Below are 23,906 nucleotides of genomic sequence, written 5' to 3' on the forward strand. Positions count from 1 at the left end.
ACTGGGGACAAACTACTGGGGGGGCATTATTACTGGGGGGCAAACTACTGGGGGGCATTATTACTGGGGGCAAACTACTGAGGGGCATCTACTGGGGCAAACTACTGGAGGCATTACTACTGGGGGCAACCTACTGGGGGCAAGCTACAGGAGGGCATTACTACTGGGGAGCAAACTACTGAGGGGCATCTACTGGGGGGCATTACTACTGAGGGGCAAACTACTGGGGGGCATTACTACTGGGGGCAAACTACTGGGGGAAAACTATAGGAGGGCATTACTACTGGGGAGCAAACTACTGAGGGGCATCTACTGGGGGCATTACTACTGGGGGGAAAACTACAGAGGGGCTTCTACTGGGGGCAAACTACTGGGGGACATTACTACTGGGGGCAAACTACTGGGGGCAAACTACTGGGGGACATTACTACTGGGTGCAAACTACTGGGAGGCATCTGCTGGGGGCAAACTACAGGGGGTAAACTACTGGGGGCAAGTCAGTCTGCATAATGCCCTGCTAGCAGGGGTTAAAGTTAGCCGGAACGGGGCGGAACTGCGTTCCGTCAGTTCCACTTGGAGACGGAACGCAGTTCCGCCTCCTCCGGCTCCCCTCACCCCCATGTGTCCCCGGCGCCGCACAGGGAGAGGACAGGCGCCCGCTGAGATTGTGTTACCAGCGGGCGCCCGTCTTCCTGCACAGGGGCAGCCGGAGGCAGGAGCTCAGTACTGAGCTCCAGCTTCCCGCTTTGTCAGTGCGCGCTATGGGAGAGACGTCATGACGTCTCTCCCATAATGCCGAGGAGCCGGCTCACAGAAGACTGCAGCGGCCGGACACGGAGCGGGGCTTGGTAAGTATCAAGTATGGTGTGTTGTGTGTTTTTTTTTTTTATTTGTGTAGCGGCATTACTACTAGGGGGCACAATACTGAGGGGCATCTACTGGGGGCAAACAACTGGGAGGGCATTACTACTGGGGGGCAAACTACTGGGGGGGCATTACTACTGGGGGCAAACTACGGGGGGCATCTACTGGGGACAAACTACTGGGGGGGCATTATTACTGGGGGGCAAACTACTGGGGAGCATTATTACTGGGGGGCAAACTACTGGGGGGCATTATTACTGGGGGGCAAACTACTGAGGGGCATCTACTGGGGCAAACTATTGGGGGCATTACTACTGGGGGCAAACTACTGGGGGCAAGCTACAGGAGGGCATTACTACTGGGGAGCAAACTACTGAGGGGCATCTACTGGGGGGCATTACTACTGAGGGGCAAACTACTGGGGGGCATTACTACTGGGGGCAAACTACTGGGGAAAACTATAGAAGGGCATTACTACTGGGGTCAAACTACTGAGGGGCATCTACTGGGGGCATTACTACTGGGGGGCAAACTACAGAGGGTCATCTACCGGGGGTAAACTACTGGGGGACATTACTACTGGGTGCAAACTACTGGGGGGCATCTGCTGGGGGCATCTACTGGGGGCAAACTACTGGGGGACATTGCTACTGGGTGCAAAATACTGGGGGGCAAGCTACAGGGGGCAAACTACTGGGGGCAAACTACAGGAGGGCATTACTACTGGGGGGCAAACTACAGGAGGGCATTACTACTGGGGGGCAAACTACTGAGGGGCATCTACTGGGGGCATTACTACTGGGGGGGAAAACTACAGAGGGGCATCTACTGGGGACATTACTACTGGGTGCAAACTACTGGGGGGCATCTACTGGGGGCAAACTACTGGGGGACATTACTACTGGGTGCAAACTACTGGGGGGCATCTGCTGGGGGCAAACTACAGTGGGTAAACTACTGGGGGCAAACTGCAGGAGGGCATTACTACTGGGGGCATAACTACAGGGGCATTACTACTGGGGGCGTAACTACAGGGGCTAAACGACTGGGGGCATTACTACAAGCAACATCACTACTGGGGGCAATATTACACAGGGGCATTACCATTAAGGGCATTACTACTGGGGGCACTACTAATGAGGGCATTGTAAAGGGGGCACTTCGTAAGGGGCATCATTCCTGGGGACATAAGGGGCACTGCTATTGCGGCCATTGCATAAGGGGCACCACTACTATGGGCTCTGTATAAGGGGCACTACCACTGTGGGCATTGTGTAAGAGGCGCTACTGCTGTGGGCATTATGTGTATTATGGAGTGCTACTACTGTGGGCATTATTACTATTGTGTAACACGCCCCTTTTATGAGACCATGCCCCTTTTTTGCGGCGCGCGCGCAATACCTTTGTTACATTGGCATCGTGGGGAGGGGGGTGTTCCACCACCTCTCTAGGACCACTTTAAGCACTGCCTGCTAGTATCCATTAACAAAGATGTGATACTTTGTGGTTTATTCCTGGAAAAGCTGCCACAGGGAGTTTCATAAACCCGCGCTGTCACGGAAACATTAAAATCAGTGTCTAGCCTTTCTTCGACCCTACCTATAGGCATTATATTGCTACCTCCCACAGGGGCAGATGTATTAACCTGGAGAAGGCATAAGGAAGTGATAAACCAGTGATATGTGCAAGGTGATAAAGGCACCAGCCAATCAGCTCCAATATGTAAATTAACAGTTAGGATCTGATTGGCTGCTGCCTTTATCACCTTGCACATATCACTGGTTTATCACTTCCTTATGCCGTCTCCAGGTTAATACATCTGCCCCTAAATGTTGTATCTCAGACAGGCATGACTCATGTTCATTATTTATTAAATCAGCTTACATGCACTTCTAAAAATGCCATCATTCTCACGTGGGCAGAAAGGGAAGTCTTGCTGTGCAGGCCTCCTGTGTCACATTCGATCTCATTGCTATGTTCATGTATGGCTATTTAAAGCACACATTTATTGCCGCAGGTTGCATGGTTACTGGCACAAAGAATTTTCTCAGTATATATCATTTTTATTGAGCATTTACCAGCAGCAGAACTAATGCTTCAAATTATAGTTTATCTATTCGTATGTGCTTTCATTTTTTATTAACTGTACATATGCACATGTGGAAAACGGAACAGCACAGGGAGAGATTGTAATGTCACTTCAAAGATAAACACATATTGAGATATTAATTACATCTAATGGGAAATCAACTCTCTTCCCTTTTCGCTCTCCACCACATCAGGAAAGCACTGTGATTCAAAAGACTTTACACTTCAAAGACAAACAAGTCTTCATGTGACTGTATTACAACTGGAAAAGCTTTCAATCCATATGACTATTCATCATTATTAATCATCTGCAATGTTGTTTTTATTTCGGCATTGCAGGCACTATTTTTTGTCGGCACTGGCCTAATTATTCAATGCATCATGGATTTTAATTCAAAATTCCAGAATTGTGTTGCAGAATTGTGTTGCATATTTTAAATATAGCTCATCAAATTAAAAACATTTGAACATTCATTAGTAAATTCAGACATGGCTGAACATTTTCTTTCATATCCAGTTTACGTTTTGGCGGAGCTAGTGATTTACTTAGCCTTTTCCATGCTTCTACTTCATGAAATATTACAGCAGGGGTGGCCAAACAGTCGATCGCGATCGACCGGTCGATCGCGGACATGCGACCAGTCGATCGCGATCCGCCGCCCAGCCACCCGAAGCCGCGCCTCTCCTGCCTGCCGCTCTGCCTCCTCAGTGACGGCAGAGTGTATAGCTCAAATCAGGTGTCGGTTCGTTAGCCAATGAGAGCTCGCGGACCGGCGCCTGATTTGAGCTATACACGCTGCCGTCACCGCTGGAGATTAGACTGAGAAGCAGGGCGGAAGACAGGAGAAGCGCGCGCTGCGCTGCGCTCTCCACTCCGGTGAGATCTACTATGGGGGCATATCTGGCATTGTGGGCACATTGCTCAGTGGGGGCATATCTGGCAATGTGGGGCATATCTGGCACTGTGGGGTCATATGTGGCACTGGGGGTATATCTGGCTCTGCGGGCACATGGCACTGTGGGGGCATATCTGGCACTGTGGGTACATGGCACTGTGGGGCATATCTGTAATCTGGCGCTGTGGGGGCATATCTGGCACTGTGGGCACATGGCACTGTGGGGGCATATCTGTATCTGGCACTGTGGGGGCATATCTGGCACTGTGGGCACATGGCACTGTGAGGGCATATCTGGCACTGTGGGGGCATATCTGGCACTGTGGGGGCATATCTGGCACTGTGGGCACATGGCACTGTGGGGGCATATCTGTAATCTGGCGCTGTGGGGGCATATCTGGCACTGTGGGCACATGGCACTGTGAGGGCATATCTGGCACAGTGGGGGCATATCTGGCACTGTGGGGGCATATCTGTAATCTGGCACTGTGGGGGCATATCTGTATCTGGCACTGTGGGGGCATATCTGGCACTGTGGGCACATGGCACTGTGGGGGCATGTGTATCTGGCACTGTGGGGGCATATGTGTTTGAGGTTTTTACCTGTGGGGTCCAATGTGTCATTTCGTGTGAGGCAGTCATTACACTCTGTGCAGCAAGGCTACGTCCCTTTTTTTGTTATACCACGCCCACGTTTTGTTATACCACGCCCACTTTTTGTTATGCCACACCCCTTTTTTCCTCCTAGGTAGATCACAAAAGCTTTTTAGCTTTCAAAGTAGATCGCCAACTCCAAAAGTCTGGCCGCCACTGTATTACAGAATAGCACTGACATAACAAGAACATTTAGATACAATTTCATACCATTGCCCATATTTATCAAGCTTTGGAGAGTGATAAATTGACAGTGATAAAGTACCAACCAATCAGCTCAAAACTGCCATGTTACAAGCTGTGGTGAAGATGTATTAACCTGGAGAAGGCATAAGGAAGTGATAAACCAGTGATATGTGTAAGGTCGTAAAGGCACCAGCCAATCAGATCCTAACTGTTAATTTACATATTGGAGCTGACTGGCTGGTGCGTTTATCACCTTGCACTTATCACTGGTTTATCACTTCCTTATTCCTTCTCCAGGTTATTACATCTGCCCCAGTGTTTGAAAAATGACAGCTAGGAGCTGATTGGTTGGTACTTTATCACCGTGCAATTCATCACTCTCTAAGACTCCCCTGATATTCTTAAGGGTACCAGCAAATATTAAGTATCCCCAAGTGTACTATGGAGTGATCGCAGCAGATATTTCCGATCTCTGCAGCGGTCCCACCATTTTTGTCCGCAAAAGCAGCCCACATGGGTTTCTGCTTTGCAAATTTCAATGGAAAGGAACCTCCAGATCCCTCTCTCTTGGCCCCCAGTTACGCATGTGCTGCCCGATGGATGTGTATGTGCGGTGTACGCTAGGGACCTGAACCTGGAAGCAGTGTGACAGTGTTATTCTATCACACTGCTTCCAGCTCTTCGCCAGGATGGGCTATTATTGGTCACTGTCTCCTGGCAAGCAAAATACAGTAAATTTGTGTGAAAATATACATTTTCATGTTGCGAAATTACTTGAAAAATATTTATCACATTCGCATTAAAAATGTGGATTGCAATAAATATGCCCCTCTAAGAGGAATAAAAATAAGATTTTACTCACCGGTAAATCTATTTCTCGTAGTCCGTAGTGGATGCTGGGGACTCCGTAAGGACCATGGGGAATAGACGGGCTCCGCAGGAGACTGGGCACTCTAAGAAAGATTTAGTACTACTGGTGTGCACTGGCTCCTCCCTCTATGCCCCTCCTCCAGACCTCAGTTAAGGAAACTGTGCCCGGAAGAGCTGACATTACAAGGAAAGGATTTTGGAATCCAGGGTAAGACTCAAACCAGCCACACCAATCACACCGTATAACTTGTGATAACATACCCAGTTAACAATATGAACAACCATCCACCACGGATGCCAACATAACATAACCCTTTATTAAGCAATAACTATATACACGTATTGCAGAAAGTCCGCACTTGGGACGGGCGCCCAGCATCCACTACGGACTACGAGAAATAGATTTTCCGGTGAGTAAAATCTTATTTTCTCTAACGTCCTAGTGGATGCTGGGGACTCCGTAAGGACCATGGGGATTATATCAAAGCTCCCAAACGGGCGGGAGAGTGCGGATGACTCTGCAGCACCGAATGGGCAAACACAAGGTCCTCCTCAGCCAGGGTATCAAACTTGTAGAATTTTGCAAAGGTGTTTGAACCCGACCAAGTAGCTGCTCGGCAAAGCTGTAATGCCGAGACCCCTCGGGCAGCCGCCCAAGAAGAGCCCACTTTCCTTGTGGAATGGGCTTTTACTGATTTTGGATGCGGCAATCCCGCCGCAGAATGAGCCTGCTGAATCGTGTTACAGATCCAGCGAGCAATAGTTTGCTTTGAAGCAGGAGCACCCAGCTTGTTGGATACATACAGGATAAACAGCGAGCCAGTTTTCCTGACTCCAGCCGTTCTGGTCACATAAATCTTCAAAGCCCTGACTACATCAAGCAACTTGGAATCCTCCAAGTCACGAGTAGCCGCAGGCACCACAATAGGTTGGTTCAAATGAAAAGATGACACCACCTTAAGCAGAAATTGTGGACGAGTCCGTAATTATGCCCTGTCCATATGGAAAACCAGATAGGGGCTTTTACATGACAAAGCCGCCAATTCTGACACACGCCTAGCCGAAGCTAAGGCCAATAGCATGACCACCTTCCACGTGAGATACTTTAGCTCCACGGTCTTAAGTGGCTCAAACCAGTGGGATTTCAGGAAACCCAACACCACGTTGAGATCCCAAGGTGCCACTGGTGGCACAAAAGGGGGCTGAATATGCAGCACTCCCTTAACAGACGTCTGAACCTCAGGAAGAGAAGACAGTTCTTTTTGAAAGAAAATGGATAGGGCTGAAATCTGGACCTTTATGGACCCCAATTTCAAGCCCATAGTCACTCCTGACTGTAGGAAGTGCAGGAACCGGCCCAGCTGGAATTCCTCTGTAGGGGCCTTCCTGGCCTCACACCAAGCAACATATTTTCGCCATATACGGTGATAATGTTTTGCTGTCACGTCCTTCCTAGCCATTATAAGCGTAGGAATAACTTCCTCCGGAATGCCTTTTCCGCTAGGATCCGGCGTTCAACCGCCATGCCGTCAAACGCAGCCGCGGTAAGTCTTGGAACAGACAGGGCCCCTGTTGCAACAGGTCCTGTCTGAGAGGCAGAGGCCATGGGTCCTCTGTGAGCATTTCTTGCAGATCCGGGTACCAAGTCCTTCTTGGCCAATCCGGAACAATGAGTATTGTTCTCACTCCTCTTTTTCTTACGATTCTCAGCACCTTGGGTATGAGAGGAAGAGGAGGAAATACATAGACCGACTGGAACACCCACGGTGTCACTAGTGCGTCCACAGCTATCGCCTGAGGGTCCCTTGACCTGGCGCAATACCTTTTTAGCTTTTTGTTGAGGCGGGATGCCATCATGTCCACCTGTGGCAGTTCCCATCGATTTGTAATCTGCGTGAAGACTTCTTGATGAAGTCCCCACTCTCCCGGGTGGAGGTCGTGCCTGCTGAGGAAGTCTGCTTCCCAGTTGTCCACTCCCGGAATGAACACTGCTGACAGTGCTTGCACGTGATTCTCCGCCCAACGAAGAATCCCGGTGGCTTCCGCCATCGCCACCCTGCTTCTTGTGCCGCCCTGGCGGTTTACATGAGCCACTGCGGTGATGTTGTCTGACTGAATCAGCACCGGTTGGTTTCGAAGCAGAGGCTCCGCTTGACTCAGGGCGTTGTATATGGCCCTTAGTTCCAGGATATTTATGTGCAGACTGTCAGCGTCCGGAGTCTTACCGGTACGCTGGGGCCGCGGGGCTGGCTTCCTTGGCGTTGTGCGGGCAGCGGCGGAGGTGGGCTGCTGCGCCGGATCCGTGGGCAGCAGTAGCGGAGGTGAGGGGGTCTGCTAGTGGCGGCGGGACGCCGCTACAGCGGGTCGCTCTTGCTGAACCGTTGCTTGGAGACCAGGGGCAGTGAGCAATGTGGCTTTACAAAAAGGTCTGCATTACGGGGCGCCGCCATGTTGGAGACCAAGTTTTAAGCATAGTTCCTGTTTCTTCCAGCCAATCCAGGGGAAGCTCTCCCTATAAAAGGGGGCTGGCTTAGGACAGGGATGCCAGTGCTTCAAGTTACAACCATGTTGTAGGTGCTTTAGCCTGTGCTCCCAGGATTCCTGCTGTATCTTGGTTCCTCCTGATCCTGCTTGGTCGGTTCTCTGTTGCTGCTGCAGCCCTGCCGTTTCTTGCCTGCTACTGCCTGTGGAAGCGCTCCTGGAAAACCCGGTCCAGTAAGACTCTTTGGGCACAGTCGGCCCCGGGTCTTCTGCCTCGTCTTTCAAGCCACACTCCACAGATCTCCTTCACCAGCCACGCCTTTGTACCACTGACCACAGCCTGCAGATTATTATCTTCAAGCCTCGTTTACCACAGTCCACAGTCCTTGTCTCCAGCCACGTTTTCAACTACCATCCACAGTTCCACAGTTCATCATCTACAGTCTCGTCTTTCAAATCACAGTCCGCAGTTCTTCACCTCCAGCCACGTCTTTAACAATTGTGCTTCAGCCTCAGTTCCCTACCTCAGCCCTGTACATAATAAATACTTTCCATTGACTCTCAAACCCCGCCTACGTTCTTCATTGCTTCATGCCCCATGCAAAGGAACTATATCCAGCCCCCTCATCTGGTTCATTCATAGCCTGCTACCTCCTCGGGCAAATCTCAGCTGCCGGATCCTCAAACCCTGCCAGACGTGACAGTAAGCACTGGCCCAATGGATTCGACGGGTGATCAGGCCTCAGGAGGGGATTCAACTGCAGATATCTGGTCTCGCTTAAGTAAGCAGGAGGCCACACAATCTCAAATCGTGCAGTTCATGCAGAGTATGTCCGAACGTCTCGATTCTCTCTGTGTTGCCATGACGGCACCTCAAGTATCTACAGCTGCTCCCACATTGGCACCTCCGGTCCTGCTTCCTCCTGTACCAGTACCACTTCCACGTTTGCATTTGCCACCTCCCAGTAAATTTGATGGGAATCCAAAACAATGCCGCGGGTTTCTTAACCAGTGCGAAATCCAGTTCGAACTACAGTCGGCCAACTTCCCATCAGCACGAACCAAAGTAGCCTATATAATTTCTTTACTTACCGGGCAAGCGTTGGAATGGGCTTCTCCTTTGTGGGAGAGGATGGATCCCATCTTATCTAACTATCCAGAATTCATGGCCACCTTTCGAAGAATCTTCGACGAACCGGGCAGGACTTCTGCCGCCTCATTGGAGATCCTGCGCCTGCGTCAGGGCACGCGTATGGTCAGTCAGTACGTGATCCAGTTTCGCACCCTTTCCTCAGAACTGAACTGGAACGAGGAGGCTCTCATTGCAGCTTTCTGGAGCGGTCTCTCCGAAAAAATCAAAGATGACCTCGCAACTCAGGACGTACCTGATAAGTTGGATAAACTAATTTCTTTATGCAATAAGTTAGATCTGAGGTACAGAGAACGCTGTATGGAGAGGTTGCGGTCAGATCGCCCTAAGCCTAGAGTTGTTCTTCCACCAACACCATCATCACCAACTGTGGAGGAGCCCATGCAGATTGATCGCTCCCGCCTCTCCAGTGAAGAACGTCAGAGACGGCGACAAGGGAACCTCTGCCTGTATTGTGGTGCATCTGATCACTTTGTTAAAACTTTTAGTCTACGTCCGGGAAACGCCCGCTCCTAGTTTGTGCTGGAGAGGTCAAGCTAGGAGAATTCTCAGAATTACATACCAAGAAAGAGTCTGTCCTGTTAACCCAATTGGAGCTCCCTTCTTCTTCTCTTCTCATCCCTGCACTACTCAACTCCGGAGCCGCCGAAAGCTTCATTACGTCAGCTCTGGTCAAACGATCTGGAATACAAACGGTTCCTTTGGATCGTACCATTTCTGTTACCGCAGTGGATGGAAGTTATAACCCAGAGGGTATTATATCCTTTTGTACTATTCCTCTCAAGATGAAGGTCGGAGATCTCCATTAAGAAAAAATCTCTTTCCTTGTAATTCCTAAAGCCTCTCATGAACTAATCCTAGGGTTTCCATGGTTAATCAGACACAATCCCCACATAGATTGGCAAACTATGGATGTTCTCTCTTGGGGACAAGACTGCTTTCAGAACTGTTTACCTTCAGTTAGACCTCTCTGTTCTTCCAACCCTTTCAGCCTTCCTGTGGAGTATCAATCTTTTCAAGATGTTTTCAGTAAGCATGGGGCGGACACCTTGCCTCCGCATCGTACTTGGGATTGTCCCATTGAGCTAGTACCCGGTAAGACTCCTCCCCGAGGTCGAATTTACCCTCTCTCACTTCCCGAGACACAGGCCATGTCGGAGTATATACGGGAGAACTTGGAGAAAGGGTTCATCAGGTCTTCTACATCTCCGGCCGGAGCAGGGTTTTTCTTCGTCAAAAAGAAGGATGGGGGGTTGCGGCCCTGTATTGACTATAGAGGTCTCAATGACATAACAATTAAGAACAGATATCCGTTACCTCTGATTCCAGAACTGTTCGACCGTGTTAAAGGAGCTACTGTATTTACTAAGTTGGACTTACGGGGGGCCTACAATCTTATACGTATTCGCCCAGGGGACGAATGGAAGACGGCATTTAATACCCGCGACGGCCATTACGAATACCTGGTAATGCCTTTTGGCCTATGCAATGCCCCAGCCGTCTTTCAAGAGTTCGTTAACGAAATCTTCAGAGATCTCCTCTATGACTGCTTGGTAGTGTATCTGGATGACATCCTCATTTTTTCTAGGGATCTGAAGACCCACCGGGAACAAGTCAAAGAAGTGTAACTCGTTTATGAAGGAATTAGTTATTCTGTAAGTTAGAGAAGTGCACCTTTGAAGTACCCACGATTCCATTCCTCGGTTACATTCTTTCAGGGCAGAGGTTACAGATGGACCCCGCTAAAGTCCAGGCGATTCAGGATTGGGCACTTCCAGCTACCCTTAAAGGAATTCAACGTTTCCTGGGGTTTGCTAACTTCTACCGAAGATTCATTCAAAATTATTCTTCTGTCATAGCTCCTATAACCGCATTAACTAGGAAGGGAGCTGATCCTGCCAAGTGGTCTCCAGAGGCTTTGGAAGCTTTTTCATCTTTAAAGGAGGCCTTCACGACTGCTCCAGTTCTTCGACAACCCGATCTCAGCCGTCCGTTCTTGGTGGAGGTTGATGCCTCTACTGTAGGAGTAGGAGCAGTATTATCCCAGCTTTTCGAGGACAAGATGGTCTATCCTTGTGCATTCTTCTCGCGAAAATTCTCCCCCGCTGAACAGAATTACGCTATTGGGGAACAGGAATTACTGGCAATTAAGTTGGCCTTTGAGGAGTGGAGGTATTTGTTGGAGGGAGCTCAGCATCCAATTTCGGTGACCACGGATCACAAGCACCTCCTGTATCTACAGTCAGCCCGATGTCTGAACCCACGCCAAGCAAGATGGGCACTCTTCTTTACCCGTTTTAATTTTAAACTCAGTTACAGACCAGGTTCCCTCAACAAAAAAGCAGATGCATTATCTCGCTCCCTAAGTTCAGAAGAACCCTCTGACCGTTCAAAAGAGCAATTTATCCTGGAATCCACCTCTTTTTCTGCAACTAATATCTCTCCACTTCCTCCTCCAGGGAAGATCTTCGTTGCACCAAATCTTCGCAAAAAACTTCTTACATGGGCTCACTCCTCCTCCTTCATGGGCCATGCGGGCGGTCATAAGACACTTAAATTCATTCAACGCTCCTACTGGTGGCCTCATCTCAGGACTGACGTTCAGGAATTCGTAGCTGCCTGTCCAAAATGTGCCCAGCATAAAAGTCCCAAAGGTCCACCAGCCGGGTTACTCCATCCTTTGCCGGTACCACTAAGACCATGGACGCATATTTCTATGGACTTTATTACAGATTTACCTATGTCTGGTGGGCGGAACACCGTATGGGTCATAGTTGACCGATTCTCTAAAATGGCACACTTTGTTCCTCTGGTTAATCTTCCATCTGCATCCCAGTTGGCAAAATTGTTTATAGCAGAGATCTTTCGACTCCATGGTCTACCCCAGGAGATCGTGTCTGATAGAGGTCCTCAATTTGTGGCCAGGTTTTGGAGATCCCTATGTTCTGCTCTTGGCGTGAAATTAAACTTCTCCTCAGGATATCATCCTTAAACGGATGGTCAAACAGAGAGAGTGAACCAGGATCTGGAGACTTTTCTGCGTTTATTCATGTCCTCCTCACAGGATGACTGGCTGGACTTCCTCCCGTTCGCAGAATTTGCCCATAACAATCTTTATCACTCTGCCACAAAATCTTCTCCATTCTTCATTAATTATGGTTACCATCCAAGAGTTCCTGACTTCCAACTTCTGCCTACGCTCGAGGTTCCGGCCGCAGAGTCAACACTTCGTCAATTTACTGAAGCCTGGAAACAAGTTCACAAGACTTTGCTCAAGACATCCAAGAGATATAAGACCTATGCAGATCTGAAACGAAAAGCTGTACCAAGCCTTAAGGTAGGAGATCGGGTTTGGGTTTCCACACGCAACCTAAGATTAAAGGTTCCTACAAAAAAGTTTGCTCCCAGATTTATCGGGCCTTACCCAATCGAAAGAGTGTTGAATCCTGTGGCTTACAAAGTGAAATTACCTCCGCAGTTAAGAATTCCTAATGCATTTCATATTTCTCTCTTAAAACCACTGGTACTTAATCGGTTCAGAGCCGCTCTGCCTAAATCACCCAAGATCCAATCAGCATATGGAGATGAATTTGAGATTCACAAGATCCTCGATTCTCGCAGACGTTATGGTCGCATCCAGTACCTTGTTGATTGGAAAGGGTATTGGCCAGAGGAGAGATCTTGGGTAGATGCAGAGGATGTCCATGCTCCAAGACTTCTTCGGACATTTCATGCCAAGTTTCCAACTAAACCACATAGGTGTCCGGAGTCCACCCGCAAAAGGGGGGGTACTGTCAGCGTCCGGAGTCTTACCGGTACGCTGGGGCCGCGGGGCTGGCTTCCTTGGCGTTGTGCGGGCAGCGGCGGAGGTGGCTGCTGCACCGGATCCGTGGGCAGCAGTAGCGGAGGTGAGGGGGTCCGCTCATGGTGACGGGACGCCGATACAGCGGGTCGCTCTTGCTGAACCGTTGCTTGGAGACCAGGGGCAGTGAGCAATGTGGCTTTGCAAAAAGGTCTGCATTACTGGGCGCCGCCATGTTGGAGACCAAGTTTTAAGCATAGTTCCTGTTTCCTGTTTCTTCCAGCCAATCCAGGGGAAGCTCTCCCTATAAAAGGGGGCTGTTTTAGGACAGGGATGCCAGTGCTTCAAGTTACAACCCTGTTGTAGGTGCTTTAGCCTGTGCTCCCAGGATTCCTGCTGTATCTTGGTTCCTCCTGATCCTGCTTGGTCGGTTCTCTGTTGCTACTGCAGCCCTGCCGTATCTTGCCTGCTACTGCCTGTGGAAGCGCTCCTGGAAAACCCGGTCCAGTAAGACTCTTTGGGCACAGTCGGCCCCGGGTCTTCTGCCTCGTCTTTCAAGCCACACTCCACAGATCTCCTTCACCAGCCACGCCTTTGTACCACTGACCACAGCCTGCAGATTATTATCTTCAAGCCTCGTTTACCACAGTCCACAGTCCTTGTCTCCAGCCACGTTTTCAACTACCATCCACAGTTCCACAGTTCATCATCTACAGTCTCGTCTTTCAAATCACAGTCCACAGTTCTTCACCTCCAGCCACGTCTTTAACCATTGTGCTTCAGCCTCAGTTCCCTACCTCAGCCCTGTACATAATAAATACTTTCCATTGACTCTCAAACCCCGCCTACGTTCTTCATTGCTCCGTGTCCCATGCGAACTATATCCAGCCCCCTCATCTGGTTCATTCATAGCCTGCTACCTCCTCGGGCAAATCTCAGCTGCCGGATCCTCAAACCCTGCCAGACGTGACACAGACAAGCCTCCTGACTTGACCACAACCCTTGGAAGTTTCTTCCCTGAGTGACTGCCCCCCATCCTCGGAGGCTCGCATCCGTGGTCACCAGGACCCAGTCCTGTATGCCGAACCTGCGGCCCTCAAGAAGGTGAGCACTCTGCAGCCACCACAGAAGAGACACCCTGGCCCTGGGGGATATGGTGATCAGCCGATGCATCTGAAGATGCGATCCGGACCACTTGTCCAACAGATCCCACTGAAAGATCCTCGCATGGAACCTGCCGAAGGGAATGGCTTCGTATGATGCCACCATCTTTCCCAGGACTCGCGTGCAGTGATGCACCGACACCTGTTTTGGTTTTAAGAGGTCTCTGACTAGAGTCACGAGCTCCTGAGCCTTCTCCGCCGGGAGAAACACCTTCTTCTGGTCTGTGTCCAGAATCATGCCCAGAAATGGCAGACGCGTCGTAGGAATCAGCTGCGACTTTGGGATATTCAGAATCCAGCCGTGCTGTTGCAACACTTCCTGAGAGTGTGCTACGCTGATCAGCAACTGCTCTCTGGACCTCGCCTTTATGAGGAGATCGTCCAAGTATGGGATAATTGTGACTCCTTGCTTTCGAAGGAGCACCATCATTTCCGCCATTACCTTGGTAAATATTCTCGGTGCCGTGGACAGCCCAAACGGCAACGTCTGGAATTGGTAATGACAGTCCTGTACCACAAATCTGAGGTACTCCTGATGAGGTGGATAAATGGGGACATGCAAGTAAGCATCCTTGATGTCCAGAGACACCATAAAATCCCCCTCTTCCAGGCTTGCAATGACCGCTCTGAGCGATTCCATTTTGAACTTGAATCTTTTCAGATAAATGTTCAGGGACTTTAAATTCAATATGGGTCTGACCGAACAGTCCGGTTTCGGCACCACAAACATTATGGAATAGTAACCCCTTCCCTGTTGAAGGAGGGGAACCTTTACCACCACCTGCTGGAGATATAACTTGTGAATTGCCGCTAACACTACCTCCCTTTCCATGGGGGAAGCTGGCAGGGCCGATTTGAGGTAACGGTGAGGGGGCATCACTTCGAATTCCAGCTTGTATCCCTGAGACACAATCTGTATAGCCCAGGGATCCACCTGTGAGCGAACCCACTGGTGGCTGAAATTTCGGAGACGCGCCCCCACCGCTCCTGGTTCCGCCTGTGGAGCCCCAGCATCATGCGGTGGATTTAGTGGAAGCCGGGGAGGACTTCTGTTCTTGGGAACTAGCTGTATGGTGCAGCTTCTTTCCTCTACCCCTGCCTCTGGCAAGAAAGGATGCACCTCTGACTTTCATGCTTTTTTGTGAATGAAAGGACTGCATTTGGTAATACGATGCTTTCTTAGGCTGTGAGGGAATATATGGCAAAAAATTTGACTTCCCAGCCGTAGCTGTGGAAACTAGGTCCGAGAGACCGTCCCCAAACAATTCCTCACCCTTATAAGGTAAAACCTCCATGTGCTTTTTAGAGTCGGCATCACCTGTCCATTGCCGAGTCCACAGGACCCTTCTGGCAGAAATTGACATTGCATTTATTCTAGAGCCCAGTAGGCAAATGTCCCTCTGGGCATCCCTCATATATAGGACAGCGTCTTTTATATGCCCCAGGGTCAGTAAAATAGTATCCCTGTCCAAGGTATCTAGTTCCTCAGACAGATTATCTGTCCATGCTGCTACAGCACTACACATCCAGGCCGACGCAATTGCCGGCCTCAGTAGAGTACCTGAATGTGTATAAACAGACTTCAGGATACTTTCCTGCTTCCTATCCGCAGGATCCTTTAGGGAGGCCGTATTCTGTGACGGCAGGGCCACCTTCTTAGATAAGCGTGTCAGAGCTTTGTCTACCCTAGGGGAGGATTCCCAGCGCATCCTGTCCGTTGGCGGGAAGGGGTACGCCATAAGTAACCTTTTGGAAATCAGCACTTTCCTATCGGGGGAATCCCACGCTTTTTCACACAACTCATTTAACTCATGTGAAGGGGGAAAAGTCACCTCTTGCTTTTTCTCCCCAAACATATAAACCCTCTTGTCAGGGACAGGGTTTACCTCTGATATGTGCAATACATCCTTCATTGCTATAATCATGTAGCGGATGGCTTTAGCCATTTTAGGCTGCAATTTTGCATCATCGCCATCGACACTGGAGTCAGAATCCGTGTCGATATCTGTGTCAACAATTTGGGATAGTGGGCGCTTCTGAGACTCTGACGGCCTCTGCGCTGTAGGATCAGGCATGGGCTGAGACCCCGACTGTCCCAAGGTTTCTGCTTTATCCAACCTTTTATGCAAGGAGTTTACATTATCATTTAACACCTTCCACATATCCATCCAATCAGGTGTTGGCGCCGTCGGCGGAGACACCTCATTCATCTGCACCTGCTCTGCCTCCACATAGCCCCCCAGCTCCTTCCGGGCACAGATTCTAACTGAGGTCTGGAGGAGGGGCATAGAGGGAGGAGCCAGTGCACACCAGTAGTACTAAATCTTTCTTAGAGTGCCCAGTCTCCTGCGGAGCCCGTCTATTCCCCATGGTCCTTACGGAGTCCCCAGCATCCACTAGGACGTTAGAGAAATTATATTAGTTTAGTGTCGAAAAATGGGGATATTTGCAAAAACAAATCTTTAAACCGATGACTGTCCCTGGAAATTCAGGTCTCTTGGCAACTGTGTCTATGCAGTAATACAATGGTACATCGTTTGGAGCAGAAGGAACAGTATTGTCATTTTCTGATTGTTACAGATGATGCTCATCTACATCCATCTACATCCAGCACCTTCACTATGACTATTATAAGTACACGTTACCTGCAGGCATGCTGGAGCTCTCCCCTGGGGCTTATTCACATCAACAGCAACTAATTGCCATCCACCAGTTGAATCTTCATGAAACATCTAGAGAAGAAATAAAAGTTAACATAAATTAAGATGTACTAATTGCACAACATTTAAAATGTGTATGTGAAAATTAGTTTAACTTTAATCTTAATATTTTTTTTTCTCACTAACAAACATTGAGCCTTATACAGTTTAGATCGTAATTACTAAGATGCTCTTAGCAGTTTTGCATTACAATCCTTAGCAATGTAAATGCAGGAGGAGGTGCTTTCCATCCCTTTCCTGCATTTGTGATTGTTCCGAACTGCAATGCTATCACAGTTCGGGATGAATATTGCGACCATCAACCGCAATGTTCAACTGCGCCTGCAGTCTCAGTAAGTCTGACCTTACGCAGACCTGCAGTCACAGGGAGGCTAGCGACACCAAGGAAACTGTGACAGCGTCGCAGTCCTTGTCCTTCTCACTCATGGAAAACGGGAGCAACGTGCCTCAGTTTTCCCCAAACTCGAAACATCGGGAAACTGTGGGTTGGATGGCATAAGCCATCCAACCTGAGTAAAGCCCTTTATCTTCTAATTGTGGGATGCTGAAAAAGAAACTGCATTTTATTACAGCAAATACTAATTTTGGAGAACTTGGAATCAGATTAACATGAATAAAGACCTTTTCTTTAGGCCTCAGATACTAATATAATGGCTGAACACAAGCCCATTGGTGGAGCGTATCTTGCAAGTACGTGCCCAACATATTCCGTGGAGCCTAGCATATGCAACGTGGGGAGATGCAGTGACATACAAAAACTGATTGTATCTCCAGTTGCAACTTAAGGGGCATAACTGGGCTATAATCAGGGGCGGATTGGGAACAAAAAGCGGCCCTGGAAAACTTTGTACTAGTGGCCCCACATGGGCAACACCAGAGGTGTAAGGTCTAGCCATGGGCCATAGCAGCAGCACCCTCCCCCCAAGACTTTCCAGATAGTGGGCATGTCCAGCATCAAGGGGAAGTTAAAAAGAAATACAATTACATATTATGAGCACATTATATGATACACCTTCAGAATTTAGGAAACTATATCATTCTTTAGAAAGATATTTTCTTGCTTATTACACCAACCGTATCCCAATCACTATTCACTCAATCTTATATGTCAGCCAAGCAGGCAGACAGAGCATACACTAGATCATCTGCAATCACAGGCTAAGTGGCAAAGTCATTTTCATATATGCAAATTATTTTGCATCTTATTCATTATGTCTATAAAAAGGACCACATGTCCTCAAACTAAACAGGCCCCGCGGGTGCGTCGGCCCTCCGGGGATCTTCCCTGTAAACCCTATGGCCAATCCGCCTCTGGCTAATAAGGCATTCTCATGTAGGCGGAGTTCAGAGAGGGTGTGCAGACACAATTGTGGGCTATGCAGAGTTGCACATATGTATAATTAGACGGAACTGCTGCTCCAAAGATAGAGCTGATGCAAGTATGTACTGATAAAGGTAACAAGCTTTTGGGCAGCTCTGTATACAAGTGAATACACATATTTATTTCCATACACGCAATGTGGCAGGAATTACGGCTACCTTGAGTTCTACAATAATGTATTTAAAAACATTTGCACTTGACTCTAACAACCAATCAGACACTGGCATCTATAGTCTCTAGAGCTAATTGTTGATTTCCATTTCCTGTTTGGCGAGACAAGCCTAGCCAGCACATGTACTGTATCATTACATTAAAGCCCACGGACAGATTTCTTACAGGCTACTCCGTGTTCTCCATGCAATAATGTAAGAACACGGCTGTGTATTCAGTTAGCAGATCTTTCCCACACACAAACCTATAATCACATTAACTCATAAGCACTTCAGTAAATCAAGCAGGGTCATTAATTGCAGACATTTTAAGGACAGTGATTATTTTAATTAGTGGATATTCTATAAAAGTTGGCAAGATTTTACAATGCCATCAGTGAAAGAGTGTAAACTTATATGTACAACTGCAATGCGCGTTCTGCACTGTTAAAAATAAAATACAATTTCCAGGTTTATGCGTTAGTGGAATGAAATGTCTAATCCCCAACAGAAACATTTATTATTTATTTTTGTAATGCACATTGAAAAAAGCATGCTTAATTGTAATATTCCAAGATAATAAACCTACCTAGAGTCACAATTATTTTCTGCCTTCTCACATTTAATTTAATCAACATTCCATACAAACACATAAACAACAAATAATGAGAATCTAGCCCTGTATGCAGAAAAGCAAAAGTGGTATTCTGGGGATGGCGCAAGGAAGAGGCAGGATATGTGCTTGTCTTAGACACTGTGAAAATCTTACTCTTATGTGTAAAATAGCAAATAGCGATGGGAAGAATGTAAAAAAAAAAAAGCTGAAAGTGAAGAAAACTGTGTTGGTAAGAGCAGAATGAGTAAACTATCCATGGGAAGATGAAAAATTTACAGAGCTGATGCAAATACTGTATATGGAAGAGGGTAAAATCTGCATCCATACTAAATATGCAAAAAAAGCTGGGTTAATACCAAATATACAGAAAAATCCAGATCTACACTAAGGTGGTCATTCCGTGTTGATCGTAGCTGTACTAAATTTAGCACAGCTACAATCGTAAACTCAGACATGCGGGGGGACGCCCAGCACAGGGCTAGTCCGCTCCGCATGTCAGTGCCGCCCCCCCCCCTCCCCCCGCACAAATACAAAAGCATCGCACAGAAGCGATGCCTTTGTATCTGTGGAGTAACTCCCGGCCAGCGCAGCTCCTGCGGCTGGCCAGGAGTTGTGTGTCGCTGCCGCTGGCCGCAGCGGCTGTGTGAGACGTCACGCACCCGCCGTGCCACGCCTCCCCAACGGTCCGGCTACGCCTGCGTTGGCAGGGCCGCGCCTACTAAACGGCGACTTAACACCGCCGTTCAGCCCCCTCCCGCCCAGCGACCGCCTCTGTCTCAGAGGCGATTGCTGGGCACCGACGATTGACATGCGCCGGCGCACTGCGGCGCTGGCACTTGTGCAGTTCCGACCCGATCGCTGCGCTGCGACAAACTGCAGCGAGCGATTGGATCGGAATGACCCCCTAAATTCATACAAACACACCCGCATCCATATTAATTCATACAAACATGCTCAAATCCACAAAAAAATTCCCAGAAAACCAACCGAAACAACACTAAATTCACATAAAAACACACAGAACCACACTAAATTACTGTAACATAAATATATCTGGATTCACACTAAATTCACGCAGACACACCCAAATCCACACTAAATTTATATAAACACAGTGAAAGCCAAACTACATCGACACAAATACATCTGGATTCACACTAAATGCACACAAATACACCTAGATCTAAACTAAGGGGGTCATTAAGACCCGGCCGCATTAGAACCCCGCAGCGCAGTTTGCAGATGGCGGCTGCGCAGACACGTACATTGTGGGCGCTGCATTGCAGGGGTGGAGTTATGGCATTGCGGGGGCAGCGATGGAAAAATGGGGGCGGATCGGCTATGATTTTGGGGTGGCTGCGTGATGTCACACGCAGCTGCTCCAATAAAAAAAATGCCCACTGACTGCCTGGCAGGCTGCGCTGCCAAGGGTCAAGCTTAGTTCCAATGCATCCGCAATTAGATTGCAGAGGCATTGGGAGGCGGCCTCACAAATGCTGGGTGGCCTTGTCCTCTGCTGGGCGGCCCACAGCATGTGCAGAGATGAACGCAGAGCTGGATGCATATGCAGCGATCTGCTGCGTTCATCTCTGAATAACCCCCTAAATTCACCTAAACACAGTGAGATCCACACTTATATCACATATTTTTACATTTAAAATTTAAATTACTTACTACTTACTGTATTACTACTAGAAAATATGTCCCATAGTGCCTTCTGGTAATCTGCAATACACATTCTGATAATTTCTCACAGAAAATAGGCACAGCTAGTTGTTGCCGCAATGCGTTTGCATGTGAGTACGCATCGCAGCAACGATGAGCACTGCTACATTTGTACCTCTCACACATATATGCTATTGTCCCAGCCACTTCCCTCCTCACACATATACTCCAGCCCTGCCTCATCCATCTCCCTCCTCACACATATACCCATGCTTGCCTACCTGACCCTCTCCATGAGGGAGAAAATGCTCTGTTCCTGGACTTTCCTGGTAATGTATGATTGCCATCTTCTGTGGTGAGCTAGGTAATTGATAAGAAAGGTGTTTCACCACAGGTGATGGCAATCATACATTGCCAGGAAAGTCCAGGAACAGAGCATTTTCTCCCTCATGGAGATGGTCAGGTAGGCAAGTATGCATATACCCCAGCCTCCTCCATCTCATAGATATATATACCCTAGCCCTGCCTCACCACTGTCAGATGGAGTTTCCCAGAGTGCTTATTGGTCTGCCATGATCCTGCAGACATAATGTTCAGTAGCGGATCTTGCCACGGGCAAGCAGGACTTTTGCCCGGGGCGCCGCCTTCCGGAGGGCGCTGGCGCCTTCCGGAGGGCGCCGCACCGTGGCAAGATCCGCCACTGCTGCCCGCTGTGTCCCCCGTCCGCCTCCGCTGCCGTCCCCGTCCGCCTCCTGTGAAGGGAACTAGACGCTATGCGTCTAGTTTCCCTTCGTGGAGAGTAACTTTGCTGAGCGGTGCGCGATGACGTCATCGCGCACCGCACAGCAAAGGTCCTCTCCACGAAGGGAACTAGACGCATAGCGTCTAGTTTCCCTTCGTGGAGAGGACCTTTTGCTGTGCGGTGCGCGATGACGTCATCGCGCACCGCTCATCATTCAAGCGGCGCTAGCAATGTACAGGGGGCGTAATTGACCACGCCCCCTGTATTAGGCCACGTCCTTTTCCTGCCCGGGGCGCAGAGCGCCCTTGAACCGGCCCTGATAATGTTGACTTATTTCTTACTACTGTTAAAGGTAATGCTTGCTTGCTTGTGTTCCTAGGTACTTGTTAGTCCATATAGTCAGTTATTTTGTCTCCTCCATGGTGGTGGCCATTTTGTTGAGGACATTTCTATGCAGACACTCTTGTTCGCAGCTGCAGAGGTGTGCCAGCTCTGAATATGGATGAAGATCTGTATTTATTCCCATACTTGTAATACATTTGTGATGCATTTGTGGTCAATTTGCTGCAGTTCTGATGCTCATTGGGCCCAATTCAAGGTTGACTGCAAAAGTAAAATCTTCCTCTAATGGGCAAAACCATGTGCACTGCAGGTGGGGCAGATATAACATGTGCAGAGAGTTAGATTTTAGTGGGTTATATTGTTTCTGTCATGAATCTGACATTATTTCTCATGTTCTGTGGCTTACCTCAGCATAGCCTGTAACCTGCATTTGCTTCAGCTCAGCATGTAGACTGAAATCTGTGCTGCTTACTCTTGATTATCCACCTGAGTAGGAATTCCTCTGTGAGTAACTAGCAGGAACCTGTGTGCAGCATTGAATTATCCACTGTGCTCAGCTTTCTGGTGTTTTGGCCTAAAAGCAAGCATCCTCTGTTCATTTTTAGGAGTTTAGGCTTCAATGTTTTTCCGGCCTGCCAGGCCTCACTCCACATCAGAGCCTAACCTGGAGTACTGATGTGAGTCTGATCACCTGACCATGAGCTATCCAATCTTGTGCCATGCTGAGACTCACTGGATCACCTGACTCTATTCACCAATCACCAAGGACCAAGAGGTATGAGTAGAGAGACCTGAGTTTCAGAACTGTCAGTTCCTTGAGTCACACAGCTCAGTGTGAGCTTAGTAGCTGAGCTCCCTAAGAGGTAACATTAATTACCTTAGTTCCTGTAAACCTCTGCACTTTTGCTACCCAGCCCAGTTCACAGTGCGCTACCAGTTATTCCGGTACCCAGCTCAGTTCACAGTGCGCTCCCAGTTATACCGGTACCCAGCTCAGTTCACAGTGCACTACCAGTTTTACTGGTACCAGCCCTGTCCAGTCATATCCGGTAACCAGCCCAGTCCAGTTATATCCGGTAACCAGCACAGTCCAGTCATATCCAGTAACCAGCCCAGTCCAGTCATATCCAGTAACCAGCCCAGTCCAGTCATAGCTGGTAACCAGCCCTGTCCAGTCATCGCCTGGTGCCAGTCCGGTACAGCAGCGTATCATCAGCCAAACCCCGTTCATCATTGATCCAGTTAATTTTCACCAATACATTCAGGGGAATTCAGTGATTGTTCCTTGCATCTTTATCACACTGTTTCCCACAGACCATCCAAATATACACATAGTCCTCCAGTTACCCGCACAGACTTCACATATACGCCGGTTTCACAAAACTAACAGTCATTACCATTTCTGTGCAGGTAAATAATGGCTGCTTTATTTTTACACTGCAAATTAGATTTCAGTTTGAACACACCCCACCCAAATCTGCACATGTTATTTCTGCCCCTCCTGCAGTTCACATGGTTTTGCCCATTAGAGGAAGATTTTGCTTTGGCAATCAACCTTGAACTAGGCCCATTGTCTGCTATTTACAGTATGAATTTTTGTGCTAATGAAATATGTAAAGGGGAGCCCAGATGGAGTCTGCACACAGGCCCCCTCCTCATTTAATACGCCCCTACGTACAGTTATACAGTTGTCCCATTCTTATTGACTCTATATTTATTTACTTATTGTATATTTTTATTTTTGATCTACTTACTTGGTATGTGTAATTAGCAGGAGGTTAACCTCATGATATCTCCCTATTCTTATACCACAATACACTCCTGAGCAGCAGTTAGTACTGGGGGTCATTCCGAGTTGATCGCTCGCTAGCTAGTTTTAGCAGCCGTGCAAACGCTATGCCGCCGCCCACTGGGGAGTGTATTTTAGCTTAGCAGAAGTGCGAACGCATGTGCAGCCGAGCTCTACAAAAACAGTTTGTGCAGTTTCAGAGTAGCTCTGAACCTACTCAGCGCTTGCGATCACTTCAGCCTATTTGTGTCCGGATTTGACATCATACGCCTGCACAGCGAACACCCAGCCACGCCTGCGTTTTTACAAACACTCCCTGAAAACGGTCAGTTGACACCCAGTAATGCC

The 23,906-nt window shown here is 48.5% G+C and overlaps 1 protein-coding gene across 3 annotated transcripts in view; it reads right to left on the minus strand.

The window, feature by feature from the left end:
* Positions 1-23,906, minus strand: part of NALCN (sodium leak channel, non-selective) — a 1,296,054-nt gene that overhangs the window by 719,587 nt on the left and 552,561 nt on the right. For all 3 annotated transcript variants that reach the window (XM_063953246.1, XM_063953245.1, XM_063953244.1), the window contains one exon: positions 16,800-16,886. In XM_063953246.1, coding sequence (XP_063809316.1) covers positions 16,800-16,886 — 87 coding nt within the window. The remainder of the gene's footprint in view (positions 1-16,799; positions 16,887-23,906) is intronic.

The sequence above is a fragment of the Pseudophryne corroboree genome, chromosome 2 (genome assembly GCF_028390025.1).
Source record: "Pseudophryne corroboree isolate aPseCor3 chromosome 2, aPseCor3.hap2, whole genome shotgun sequence".
NCBI lineage: Eukaryota > Metazoa > Chordata > Amphibia > Anura > Myobatrachidae > Pseudophryne > Pseudophryne corroboree.